Source organism: Poecilia latipinna, unplaced genomic scaffold (assembly GCF_001443285.1).
Source record: "Poecilia latipinna isolate Pla-1442-1.1 unplaced genomic scaffold, P_latipinna-1.0 Scaffold2608, whole genome shotgun sequence".
Classification (NCBI taxonomy): domain Eukaryota; kingdom Metazoa; phylum Chordata; class Actinopteri; order Cyprinodontiformes; family Poeciliidae; genus Poecilia; species Poecilia latipinna.
The window spans coordinates 48,784-62,240 of record NW_015115224.1 but is presented as its reverse complement, the minus strand read 5'-3'; the positions used below and the strand labels follow the sequence as shown (position 1 = coordinate 62,240).

At 39.4% G+C, this 13,457-nt stretch overlaps 3 protein-coding genes and 1 long non-coding RNA gene across 6 annotated transcripts in view; 3 read left to right on the top strand and 1 right to left on the bottom strand.

Annotated features, from left to right (window-relative positions):
- LOC106938502 (leucine-rich repeat-containing protein 17-like) overlaps window positions 1-5,148 on the top strand; it is a 14,699-nt gene extending 9,551 nt beyond the window's left edge. Inside the window, exons 3-7 of the mRNA XM_015020574.1 lie at window positions 695-1,177; window positions 1,252-1,445; window positions 1,970-2,125; window positions 4,376-4,517; window positions 4,598-5,148. Of these exons, the coding sequence (XP_014876060.1) occupies window positions 695-1,177; window positions 1,252-1,445; window positions 1,970-2,125; window positions 4,376-4,517; window positions 4,598-4,883 (1,261 nt within the window). The 3' untranslated portion in view covers window positions 4,884-5,148. The remainder of the gene's footprint in view (window positions 1-694; window positions 1,178-1,251; window positions 1,446-1,969; window positions 2,126-4,375; window positions 4,518-4,597) is intronic.
- The window catches only part of fbxl13 (F-box and leucine-rich repeat protein 13), a 27,895-nt gene extending 16,009 nt beyond the window's left edge, over window positions 1-11,886 (bottom strand). For all 3 annotated transcript variants that reach the window (XM_015020571.1, XM_015020573.1, XM_015020572.1), the window contains exons 1-9: window positions 11,206-11,886; window positions 10,985-11,091; window positions 10,712-10,802; window positions 10,564-10,631; window positions 8,785-8,939; window positions 7,622-7,731; window positions 7,421-7,537; window positions 6,651-6,746; window positions 5,144-5,279 (exon numbers count right to left, since the gene is read on the bottom strand). In XM_015020571.1, the coding sequence (XP_014876057.1) occupies window positions 5,144-5,279; window positions 6,651-6,746; window positions 7,421-7,537; window positions 7,622-7,731; window positions 8,785-8,939; window positions 10,564-10,631; window positions 10,712-10,802; window positions 10,985-11,091; window positions 11,206-11,277 (952 nt within the window). In that variant the 5' untranslated portion in view covers window positions 11,278-11,886. The remainder of the gene's footprint in view (window positions 1-5,143; window positions 5,280-6,650; window positions 6,747-7,420; window positions 7,538-7,621; window positions 7,732-8,784; window positions 8,940-10,563; window positions 10,632-10,711; window positions 10,803-10,984; window positions 11,092-11,205) is intronic.
- LOC106938506 (uncharacterized) lies at window positions 8,947-10,924 on the top strand. Its single transcript, XR_001422639.1, has 2 exons — window positions 8,947-10,187; window positions 10,374-10,924. It is a non-coding gene; the product is annotated as an uncharacterized LOC106938506 (long non-coding RNA).
- A 478-nt stretch (window positions 11,887-12,364) lies between the features above and the next one.
- Window positions 12,365-13,457, top strand: part of armc10 (armadillo repeat containing 10) — a 7,673-nt gene continuing 6,580 nt past the window's right edge. Inside the window, exons 1-2 of the mRNA XM_015020575.1 lie at window positions 12,365-12,823; window positions 13,008-13,153. Of these exons, the coding sequence (XP_014876061.1) occupies window positions 12,565-12,823; window positions 13,008-13,153 (405 nt within the window). The 5' untranslated portion in view covers window positions 12,365-12,564. The remainder of the gene's footprint in view (window positions 12,824-13,007; window positions 13,154-13,457) is intronic.

The following is a 13,457-nucleotide window of genomic DNA, read 5'->3' as shown; positions in this document are numbered from 1 at the left end:
TGTACAATTACAACAAAGATTGACTAAAATCAACACACCATGCCCCAAGCAAATGAAATGATTTTGGAGAGTGAATGAGATTTATTCTGAAATATTTGTGAAAACTCTGTCCTGATACCTAACACATCTCTTTTTCTCAGTCACTTTTAATGTTTCCTTGCCTGTTATCTAGCGTTCCATGATTACATGATATATTATCATGGGTTAACTAGTCATTATTTAGCCAGCATTATCTGTATGCAGCAGCATTACTCAACTTACACAGTTTGTTAGGAAGGAAACGCTATAAAGTTTTTAGCTTTTCAACTTTTGGCCTTTATACTAAGACTTTGTTTCTTATCATTTCATTTGCTTGGGGCATGGTGTGTTGATTTTAGTCAATCTTTGTTGTAATTGTACAAAAAAAAATTCATTCCAGAACAGCCTGTCTGACTTGTATCCACTTGTATTCAAGTGATTTCACTTTAAATAGGCCAGGCAGTAATCAGGCATAGGTGTGGTAGTGAAATTTGAGAAGTTTTATGATAAAAGAAATTTTGCTTGATGATCTGAAACATGTGACAAACCAAACAAAAACAGAAGAAATCCGTAAGGAGTTAAATACTTTTTACAGCATTGTGTTGATGTGAACAACTTGTACAATGTTTATGTACAAATTATGAAATGCTGGACTTCTTTGTGTCTTTTTCCAAAGGTCAAGGATGAAGGCTCTGCGGCGTCAGAGCAGATCAGGCCTTTCTGGGGTTGTGATACCAAACTGCTCAGAGATGACTCAGTCTGGAGAAGTCTATCTGGATTGTCAGGACCAAAGTCTCACCTCTATCCCCAGCTCAAGCACCTGGTCCAGAGTACCTAACCACCTCCTTCTGGCCCGCAACCAAATTAAGGCGCTCCGCAGTGGATCCTTCCTTGGATATGAACGTTTATCCAGTCTGGATCTTCAACAGAATCAGATCTCGCAGGTGGAGGAAGACGCTTTTCAGGGTCTAACTCACCTAACCACCCTGCTGCTGCAACACAACCAACTGAGAACGCTCAGCGAAGAGGCGCTCATCCCAATGCCAAACCTTCACTATCTGCGTCTCTACGACAATCCCTGGAAATGTCTCTGTCCAATGGAAAGCCTCATACGCACTCTTCAAGTCCCAAGCAACCGTAACCTGGGAAACCATGCCAAGTAAACGATGCCACCAGATATTTAATAAGAGCATTGTTGATTTACTGTTAACCTGCAAACATCTCATGTTCCAGGTGTGCAGAACCGGTCAGCCTTAAGGACAGGAAGCTGAAGCAGATTGATCCCGACTTACTGTGCGAGGAATTCGGCCCAAACGTCAACGTCACTCAGACTTTGGAGCCCAATCCGATCCGCGGCAAATTAGACGCCACCGCGCTGTGCCACACTTACCTTTTCCCCGTCACATGGATGGACTGCAGGAGCCGAGGCAAGTTCAAGATCAGGCTGTATTCCCAAGGGTCAATTTGATTAATGTCTCTCTATCGTAAGCCCGAAAACTGGTCCTGTAATTCCCAACACATGGTCTTATGTAACAGAGGGGTTAAGAAAAAATACAAACTGTCACAGAGCAGATGATTCATAATTACTGTTGGATTGCTGGAAGAGCTGAACTTTTCTTTTGAAAGAGAAGCATTTTCATAGTAAGACATAAAATGAATCAATGCACATCTGTCGTTTTTCAGTGCTGAGTCAGCTACTCCTTTAAATGCTGATTAATGTCAATTTATTAGCACCTTATCTGGTTGGAGAGAGTTTTGGCCAGTGTATTACAATAAAAATATTTAGATTTTTCATGTAAATGGACTAAATCAGTTATACGTTACTATTGTGTTACAGCCTTCTCCTAGGCTTATTTGAAGCTGCAGTTTGTCTCTTCTGCAAGTCACAAAAATGTGGATAAAAAAAGTTGCATTTTAATAAACGTGCTCACCCCTTTCTGTGTGTGTTTAGGTCTAACTGAGGTGCCTCCAGGTATTCCAGACAATGTTGTTCGGGTCGATCTGTCCCTCAATAAAATCCATCATCTCAAACCCAGAGATTTCCACGGAGCAAAAAGCCTCAGAATCCTAAACCTCAGCAGCAACGACATGCAGCGGATCGACACAGGTGGGCGTTACCCCCCATGCTCACAGATTCATCAAGATTACTGGCTATAACAACATGTCCTGTATGTAATCATCACGGTAATACCGAGAATGAATTGCTACACATATGCAGTTGTGTTTATCTCCATCTGGAGTCCAAAAGGTGGGGAACAGCTAAACAGCCTCTGTGGCTTCAGTTATCCCCTTTTTCATTTTGAGCAGTGGCAGGCATTCAGCCATACATGTGTATACAGGCTTAGCTTTATTTATGACGAGGTATACAAGGAGATGTGCTTACATGTAGCCTCACTGTGTTTGAGTAAATCACGGCCCACTGGTACGAACTGAACTTAACATCAGCAGACCAGCAGCTAATGCCGCTGGCTGCTTAAACTGAATTTAACTTAAACATCAGAACTTGGTTCTGGGAAGGACGTGAACCTAATCGTGCTCTGTGACCTGTCCATCTACTGGAAGCAAAACAAACTAGTACCAGTGTAAAGCTGTGTTCACAGAATCACCCATTAAGTTAATCACAGTTTTTTGGTAGAATTGTTATTTCTGCATGCCAAATAATGACCTAGTAGGAACAGAAGAGTAACGGGAATCCCAAAGCTGTAACATCCACACTGCAGATTCTGTGCCAGCGAGGGGTTTGTCCAAAGTAATAACAGTATCCAGCAAGATCTTTCCCTCTGAGACAAAACAGGAGCCAAATTGGCAGACAAGCAGTTCTCCTGTAATGGTGCCATTTCCATATTTAGCAGCATGTACACTAACTTGACTGACAGTGCTAAGATCTTCCTCCTGGCTCTGATTGGTTGTTTTTGACCGGGAGCTGTGCATTTCTTCAGACGGCAATAATAACTCGAGACGGAGGAGGAGCTTGATTTTTTCACAGCTTATCTGTCCAATATTATACTATAACAACATGGTGACATTTTTAATAAATATAGAAAAATGAACTTTGAAAAAGTTAAATACTGCAGCTTTAATGTTGAAATCTGGGGAAAACGAGCCAATCCTGACATTGTTCGGGAACCTTGATTAAAAAGTTGATTTGATCGAGTGAAATACCTGAAATAGTGCCAGAAACGATCGGATGCTTGACGGACTGAATTCAAACACAAAACCTGATGCAGACTGTTGTACTGTATCGACAGAAAGTGAGAGAAAAAAATCTTTATTAGAAACAAATAACTTGAGTCAGACCAGTCGGAAGAACTGACTGGCCTGACTCAGATGGCTCGGCTCCAACTCTTCTTCTTCTACTTCTCCTTGTAGTTCCACTGGCGAGTCCCAGAGCTCGGCGTCCCTTTGGTTTTGATCCGGTCTGCCCTTTAATCCCTCTTAATGGATTAAAGAGCATCCAAAGGGCATAGACTTAGTCACTGATCATTTCCAGGGTAATCAAAGAATGGTTAAAGTGAAAACTATAACCATCAACAGACCCAATGTGAAGTCAAGCTGATGGCAAAAAACCTCTACAAGCCTCTGAAAACTGGCTGAAGAGAAAAGAGCACATTTACTGGTCTTAAAAGAAACGGTGCAGAGGTCCCTCAAACATTAAATTCATGCCACAGTGCACTGTGAAGCATGGTGGCTCAGGCATCATGATATGGGAGATATTTTACAAAGTCTGGTGTTGGGCCTAATTGTGTCTCACCGGCATCTTGGTTCCAGACCTACAAAATGAATATTGCAGAGTGGAAAGCCCCTTGAACTTTTATCCAACAGCAAACATGTGGGCAACATAAAATATGCTGCTTCTGGGTCAAAAACCAAGAAATGCAGGAAAGTGGAATGTAACCAAATTGTCCTTGGCTGCAATAACAGCTCTCCGGTACCAGAAGCTGGCCGGCCATAAAACACAGATGCAAAGTAGTTCTTAGAAACAGTGGTAAATTAGAAACTGTTATTTTTTTTTATTGCTCAAAGTTTCCATCACTTTCTTCAGAATAAGAACACAATTGATAAACTTCTCTTCTCGTTTTGCTTTGGAATAGAATGTACTGTGTCATTATGTGTCTAAAAGCAAAAGCTATAAGGATTTTGAACTTTAATTTATTTAACTTGAAACTTGTAAATTTCAGCTTCTGCACAAAACTAGGATGCATAAATAATTTTCATCCTTCAGTCCCTCATGCAATGAAAACGGATGAGAAATAGAACTTCTTGTGTTTTAAAATGTTTGTTGGTATGGTGGTATATTTGTTTATGTTGGAGCGAGCGCTTCTTCTTAGGAGTGAGTCACTGATCTACTGTTTTGTAGGTTCCCTGTCTGGTCTTTTACACCTTCAGGAGCTGGACCTGTCATCCAACAGGCTGCATTTTGTTCAGTATGGAGTTCTGGAAGATTTGTACTTTTTGTCCAAGCTCAAACTAGGAGGAAACCCTTGGATGTGCGACTACAAGTGAGTTCTACTCCCAAACCGCTGACAAAGACTCCAAAGACTTATTCTAACAGTTGCTTACTTTTTCTTCCCCCCCCCAGTATTCACTACATGGTTTACTGGCTACGTCTGCATCCAGGGGTGAAGCACTCTGGCCTGCTGTGCCAATCTCCTCTAGAATATATTGGGGAGCGAGTGGAGGACTATGTGCGTTCCTACAACAGAGACTGTCCTAAGGACAGACAGCTCAGCCGACCGGATCAAAACCAAAGGGACGCCGAGATCTGGGACTCACCGATGGAACTACAAGGAGAAATAGAAGAAGAAGAGTTGGAGCCGAGCCATCTGAGAGCGCCACAAAAATACCAGATCTTCCGACTGGCCTGACTCAAGTGATTTGTTTTTAATAAAGACTTTTTTTTTCCCCCCACTTTCGGTCAATACAGTACAACAGTCTGCATCAGATTGCTATGTTGCATTTTGATTTTTCCTTTTCACAGTTTGTCAGCTAATTCGTAATATAAACAGTCCCACTGCAGCTGGTTTGACTTTCGCATTTTAAACAGCACGGCTTACGTTTGATCACCTGTGGATAATGGCACAAGTAAAAGACATAAGAAGCCATAAATAAAGTAATTAAAACTCACTGATATATTTTAAGCTGGACCATTTTGTCGACTGGCAGCCGCGCATGTTCAGGTGGGTCACAAAGGGCCGGTAGCTCTTCAGGATTTTCTGCACTGTAGCATCTGTTACCCAGTCTCTCCCCACCGAGAAGTTAATCTAGCAGAGACAAAAACACTTTAGGCATAAACCTTCACCACTGTGCTAATAGTATTCAACCCACTTCAGCTTTTCCAAATTATGTAACATTATAAAACACAATGACTTACAGATATTTCGAGATATCTTGATAAATATCAAGTTGAAGGAGATATTTATTTGGCTTTGAATTATTTTATAAATCAAAAGCTGAAACGCATCGCCTTCATATGTGTGCAGCTCCCTGAGTAAACTTTGTGTCAACATTTTCTGCACTTCATACTGACGTCCCTATCAGGTTTGCACATCCAGAGAAATACATTTATGCTCATTCTTCTTTGTAAAATAGCTCAAGCTCATTCAGTTTAATTTATTTGCTCAGATTCTTAATTGGATTTCAGTCTAGACTTTGACTGGGGCTTTTTAATGGACAAATATACTTTAATCTGACCCATTGCTTTGTAGCTCTATGTTTTAAGTTAGTAGCTGTGCCATATTCTTTCTATTTCCAGATAATGGATTCAAAAGAGCTCTCTGAAATATTTAAAATGTTGTATATTTTATTAGCTAACCTTGCTGTAAACTTCTCCCTGTCCCCGTCTGCTGTGTTCATTAGTCTTCATGATACTGTTTGCTTTCTATTGTTCTTAAATGTACTGCTGTATTTACATTGGGATTAAATTACAGACAGAAAAAACAAAAGAGCTAGTCATCACTTGACTTCTGATGGATTTTATTTGGGGTTTTTACAGTTAAAGGGGTCATGTTGTAAAACTATGACAGTCTTTAAAAACTCCTACTACTATTGTCATTTTCCTTTATTATGTTTTGGGGTTTTTTTATTTAGTCTGTCACATAAAACCCTAATAAATGGCACTGAAGTTTGAATTTGTTAACGCTATGGGTAACACTTTATTTGAAGGGGGTTGAATAAGACTGTCATGACACAGTTATAAACATGACATAACACCTGTCATGAACATGAATAAGCCAAGAAATCATTACTGATATAAATTTGTTATAAAAGTATTACTGATTTCACTTTAAAAATTAGGTAACTTTATGTTATTAAAGGTAAAGTTTAAACAGTAATGATTTCTTGGTTAATGTCAAGTTGTCATAACAAAGACATTTTGAATAATGTCAACTTTGTATTAAAAGTGTCATAATTTACCGAATGACGCTTTATGACAACAGTCATAAATATTCATGAAGGCTTGTTCATGTTCATGACAGGTGTTATGTCATGTTTATGAAAGTGTCATGATGGTCTTATTCACCCCCCTTCAAATAAAGTGTTACCCAGCTATGAAATTAAAAACCTTAACGAGCATGAATACTTATTTGTGCTCATCCACTATAAATATACGCAGCAAATTTCACAGCACAGACCTGACTCCACAATGTGCCTGAGTGGACGATCGATTTCCAGGTATTGGACACCTCAGAACAGTTTAGCCAGTCCCTTAATCCTAAATACTGAAAGATCTGAGGAAAAAAAAGAGATTTACGCAAGTGATCGTTTAGAAAAGTTTCAGCCAAAAGATACTGGCACAGAAATTCAGACAAAAACTATGAGGCAACTTTGATGCTGACAGATTGATAGTTGTCCCTGGGTTTTACAGAACCCAGTCTGGGTACTGACAGCACCCAGACTGGGTTCATCATCCCTTTTGCCACTTTTTATGGCAGAGATATGTACACAAGCAGCCTCTGTCTATTTCCAAACAAGGTCATGCTGAAGCTGTATTTATCAGGCGAGACGTTCTACAGAAACACCAGGGTAAGGAAGGCCAACAGAGCTCTCACTTTGCCAGCAGCTGTGAATCTAAAACAAACAAAGGCTAAAAGTGGAGCGAGCAAGCGTGGCTAATAATCGACCAAGTTAAAACGGCTCATACTTTAGTGTATATAAATGATGTATAAATATATGCATGAGACTGTAATAAAACTATAATGATCGGCACCTGAGTTTAATCACTCAGAGAGCCTGCATGCAGGGTTACAGCAGAGTTCACACACAGCCTTATGTAACACAAATTATCTCATCACTGACTCCTTGCAGAGGGGAACAGAGTAGCTGGAGCTTCGACGTGAAGACCAGGATAATCCTAATAATACTATCTAAACAAATGAAATGGTGAGAGCTGCAGATGAGATACCTTCAGTGAGAGGTGATGAGGGAGCTCTGCGATTCCATCAATTCTTTTCTCATGCACCGCAACCTGAGAAGACTGCTGACTTTTACCGTCGAATTCTTCGACATTTGCCTCCAACTTCTGCCAGAGTCATACAAGTACCAGAGCCGGTAAATGAGAAAGCAACTTATGTTTAACATACTTTCAGAGGATTATCTTTAGTACCTTGAAATACTCTCTTTGCCTCTTTGAATCCATAGCAATGATGTGCCAAGACGTTATGTAGCGCTTGATGTAGATTTTGTCCATCAGACTCTGAAGTTTCATAATGAAGTCTAAATTAATGAGAAACGTTTCTTTAACAATGAACTTGATATTACAAAAAAGAAAAAAAAAACAACTTGACTTTTTTATACCTAACTGAATAGTCTGCCAGTTTATGTTTTCAACAATGATGATAGTAATAGTATTTCTCTGGACGCTCTGGCTTCCCAGAATATGTTTGGTAATCATGACTGTTTACAGTAATGAATTGATTACTGTAAATTGTCCTTAGGTGTTAGTTTAATATGTGGGTGTGTGTGCGTGTGTGTGTGTGTGTGTGTACTTGCTCAGCTATCCTACTTAGGATGATTTCTGGCATATGTACTGACCTTCTGAAGACCAAGAGGCCTTAAAAGTGCTGTTTTTGGGATTATGGGTTAGGTTTAAAACGAAGGTGTGAAGTGAGTTAAGTTTAGCATAAAAGTCAGGGTTAGGCTATAGAAATAAATAAAAATGAATGAAAGTCCTTGGGAAGATAGAAAGATGTACTATGTATGTGTGGGAGAGCGTGCACAGTTGTGTGTGTGCCTCAGCGTTGCCCTGCGTCGAAATGCCGACCTGTCTAGTGTGTCTCCAGCCTCTTGTCCCCTCTAAAAGCCTCAAATGTCTGCTGTAACCTTTTATTAATTTAATTCTGAAATTTATGTTTTTGCTCGCTCTATTCTGCTCTGTTGCATTCGAAATCTATTATATGCTGAGGTCATGCCATTCTCACCCTGTTATGAGAGTCTTGGTTTTAGCCCTAGTGCGATTCATTAAAAGTGCAGTGTAGGGAAGGAATATTACTTTGGCATGATATTTTCTCCAAAAAATAATAAAACAGTAAAAAAAGAAAAATCAGCAAACATGCCCCCAAAAAGTTCAGAGTTTATTTCCAGTCTCCAGCTACATTCAGGACAAAATGAGTCATCGAACTGGAACAAACCAACAGCATCTGGAAGGATTTTCAGCTTGGACATATTTAACCACAGCAAATGTTTTCTCTGGCTTCACTAACTGGAATGGGACGCGTTTCAAAAACAATAAATCAACAGCATTCATTATAATTTCTCACTATCACCTACCTGCTCTTCTCGTCTTCAATGACCTCACAAAGTTCAGCCATCCAGTGAATACAGCGTTCTGGCACCTCTTCTCAGCATGCGTCTTTGCCACCTCCATCTGCAGAGCCGTCTCTATGGCTTCTTCTTTCCTCTGCTGGATGAACTTCTTCCACGCCCTGTCACACCACGGCAGGCACAACTCATCAATAATTCAGCCAACAGGGACAAAAGAGAGGCCGGGAGGGGTCCCAGCATTAATTATACAGGAGTCGGTCCAATCCAATAATATTTGCCAATCAAATCTATTTTATGTTCTGGAGTTTTACTGTTAGGCAACAGGAGACACAATGATAACAGAGATGACTTCCAGTGACATAGAGTGTCCACATAAAAGTCATCCACTGCTGAAATTATTCAGAGAAAGAAAAAGCATTTAAAACATATGGATTGCCAGCAACAGGAAATGTAGGGAATAAAATAGAAGTGCTTTCTGTATGTATGCTTCTTCTTTGTATTTAATTGGTAATAACCAAGTACTGGATGAATACAGCTTCTTCACAAAACCTCCTGATGTCACCCTTCACGACAACCAAATTTTTATCCAGCAATCCGATCACCATCCATATTGCCTCCTTTCAAATGACATACCCAATGATAGTCCTCCTGGTGGATGCAAAGACACTTTCTGGAGTGTTTCCAAAAGCAGTCATGTTCAGTCAGGCTATGAGCAGAGCAAATTCCCCTCGAGCAAATTCTCGGGTGATTCAATCATAAAACCGTAGCTGTTTTTGACTGCCCAACCCAAGATTCCATCTTCTTTTCAAAGAGAAAATCTAGTTCAGGTCCTCTAAGTTACATGTCAAAGGACCTTAAGGCGAAATACATGCCTGTGTTTTCATCTGGTGCTGACAACAGTAAGGGATTCCACAGAGTGGGTCGATCTCGTGTCCTTTCTCTACACAAACCCCCATCTTTGAATTACTTCATACCAAAAAATTATATCTACGTTCCAAATTATAAAGGCACAAACAAGAAGAAAGCATCAAAGTCCTTTGATGCTTACAAATCCAGTGTTGGCAAGTTCCTTTTCCTAAATGGTGGCTATGAAGATGCAATGAAAGCTGGCTTGCTAAAACCCATAAGCCAGCCAGACGGCTTACAGACGCTTTCTGAAACCATGGAAACGGAGCCCACTAACTTTGCCTCTTGGCCCTTGGAGCTGTTGACTGAACCCAGAGAACTGCATCATCTGGAAGAAGACAAAATGTTCTTCTCACCCAAAGCCCCAAAAATCCTCCCGCTCCTCTGTGAACGCATATATCAAGTCCAAAAACCGCTCTACAGGGGCGACGACGTTCTTGACAAGGACCTGTTACAAACGGACAAGGCTAATAAACGGCAATGGAAATCTGCTCTAAGATATTGTATATAGATACTGTTCACACTTTAATTTGCAAAATGACTTAGAAAAATTGTGAAGAAAGCTTCCTGAAGTCACAAAATGATATGTCACGTGTTTATATATATATATATATATATATATATATATATATATATAAACTTCACTGAGCTTGTAACTTGACTTTCTTTTCTTTTGGTTTTGTTTCCAGATCCAAACCACATTTTTGGTCATCAGAGAAACTAGAAGGAAGAGTGCTGATTTCTACAGTTTTTGTTTCGTCATGCATGCAATGTAATTCTCAGAGATGAATTTCCGGTTGCAAATATCAAAAGCAATAATCTCCCATATTTGAGTGCAGGGAGAGTTTGTAATTCTTGACGGCACAAGTGTAGACCTACCTGAAGCATGCACCCAGTAAGTGTCTCACGTAACAAGAGACGGCCTTTTCCATTTGACAATACAGCTCCTGCAAAGCACATGAATGCCTAAATTAAAATTTATTCACTTCCAAAATCTGTATTTCACTATTGAATACTTGTAAAATACCATTTGGGCGCTTTGGGAACTTGCGTCCACAGCTTTGAATTTCAGAGAATCTTTTGTAATGAACTCGTTTACATAATCAATAAATTCTTGCCTGCAAAACAAACAAAAGAAAAAAACTTTCATTAAATTGTATGAATTTATGCTTGATTGCAAGGAAAACTCCAGAGTTAGTGCTCCCCCTTTATCCAAGATAACTTCAACTTTCAGTATAAGGAAAAGCATGACAAAGGGAGCCACCAAGTGGTTGTTTTATCAAATGTAGGAGGCACATACCAGTCGACAGTTTGCAGATTATCATGTCCCTGGAATGCAATAAGCACTCTTTGAAGGAACTCCACTGGTTCATTGGGACAAATCAGACAGGCGGCTGACAATAATGCCTGTTGAAGGAAAGTAGATCAGTGTTTTAAAGCCAGTTTTAAACGTTCTTGAACTTGTATGACTACCCATATCTCCTTCGATGCTTATACTTAGACTTTTCCACGTTTTCCTACCTTGCTCATTTGTGGGAGGCATTGTTTAATTTCACTCATCTTCAAGCTTCTGTCTGTCTCCGCAGCTGCCATGTTTTCTGTGTGCGGCACAGCTGACTAGCACGACTATATGTTTGCTTCTCGGTTAGCACTATTTTATTTCTCTTTTGTCAAACCTTTCGATTTCGAAATGCATTGTTGCTAGGTAACGGAATAATTGAGCAGTGATTATGGCAAGACATTTGCGTATTTATTAAATATCGTTTGAGTACACAAGGTAAACTATAGCACATCCAATTTGTCCCTAGCTGTTGGCATCGCTTTAAAATGGTGGCTTAAGCAGTGCTGTGCAATGCTTGGCTGCTGACCTCAAGAAGTGACAAATTCTCGTGTTTTTTGTTTGTAACTTATAACTAGAATGAGCTTAACTCGAGTGTATTAACTGGGATTTGTACTGAAGTTATATTAGGATTTTTTTTTATATTGACTTAACTGGTTAAACTAATTTGGTCTGGTTGTCCACTATTGCATTAAAAAGCCTACCTCTTTTGATTTTTTATTTATTTATTTAACTAATAGTGCAATACTAGTATTTTGGCCTCGTTCCAATTGGGACAATGACAGAATTTACAGGTGCAAATGTTTTTTTTTTTTCTTTTTTTTTTCTTATATCTGGTTACGGTTGTGGGAATAGACAACAACTGAACCATATTGGCAACCTAAAATAACACATGGCCGATTTGTACCCCGCCCAATCGGAACTGCAATCCTATCCCGTTTGAGAAGGTTGAATATCTAGTCAGAAATAAACAAGAACACAATTTGCAATTGCAACTGCAAAAATCAGCTGCAGAGACTGCATCAAGTTGGAGTAATACATCGGAATTACATTAATTATTATTATTATTTTTTATCTAACTCATCTCTCAAGGATTACAAATAAAGACACAATCAGCTTGCCACAGGGATGAACGTTGGACAACTAAAACTAACACTGGCAGATTTATCACAATTTAATTCACGATTTTAGCTCAAACTCTTAATTTTTAATCACAAAACGTAACATTTAAAAAAAATAAGTTTAGCGTCATAATATATTGCAAAACATTAAGCCAGAATGTAAAAATAAGTTTTACGCAAGTAACTCAGGAAAACTTTTCGTTGGCCTTAAAATGGTGTGTAACAACTGATGAGATTGACAACTGTAGCTTTGAAGCAAAGTTGTGTAGTCCTTACAACAATGAAAACGGTAAATTGTTTTAGGACTGGGTTTGTAACCACGGCTAACATATGACCTCGGTCAGTTTGATAACCGATTGATTTTTAAACGTTTCGGAGCATCTGCAGCTAATTGCTAAGCAGCTAGCAGAGATTAGCAGCATGGGTGATGGCAGTGTTGTCCCAAGGCTCGGCAATATGAAGGCTCTGCTGGGAATTGTTGCGGGTGCTGGCGCTTCTTACGGACTGTACAAACTTATCAGCGGACAAGTTTTCAAGAAAACCAAGAAAAATCCCCTTAATGAAAGTCCCAGTGTGAAGAGTAGCCAGCAGGGGGGAATTAAGCTACGGCCGGGGAGTCTGCTTGCGAAAGTATCCGGACTGGATGTAGTCTGTGCCCGTCCAGATGATGCTACATCAGGTAAATATTAAACAAGTATCAAAGCTGATGGACTGCGTTCACAATAGAAAGTTAACTTCTAATCGTTTAGTTAAAAAGTGAAGTAATTAAGATTTAAATCTTGATCTGTTAACAAAATCCGTCTCGGCATATTTAGTTTTCCAGAAAACGATAACATTTTTTTTTATAACTTTCTGCATTGAAGGAGAGATCGTCCATCAATCCCCCAACAAACTGGAGTTACATCACTTGAAGATGCTGCTGTCACGTTTGCAGACCATCGATGATGTATCTAATCGGGCTCAGTTCCTTCTCACGTTGGGAAATGCTGCTGCCTTCACCGTCAATCAGGTACAATGAAACCACTTAGCACAACCAACAATGACAGACTTAGTTTCTGGGTCCTGTGGATTCTGTTTTTTGTTTGTTCCTCCCATCAAAAAATTAACTTTTTCAGTTTTATGTAGTGAATGAAAACAGATGAACAAATTAATTGCTAGAGGTGTACATTTAGTGTTATTCTTTCACTATTTCAAGGGGTGTTGTCAGAGTTGACACCTATTAAACACAGCAAATAACTGTGTTTAATAGTTAAACACAGTTATTTGTTTAACTGTGTTAAACAAATAACTGTTTAACAGTTATTTGTTTAACA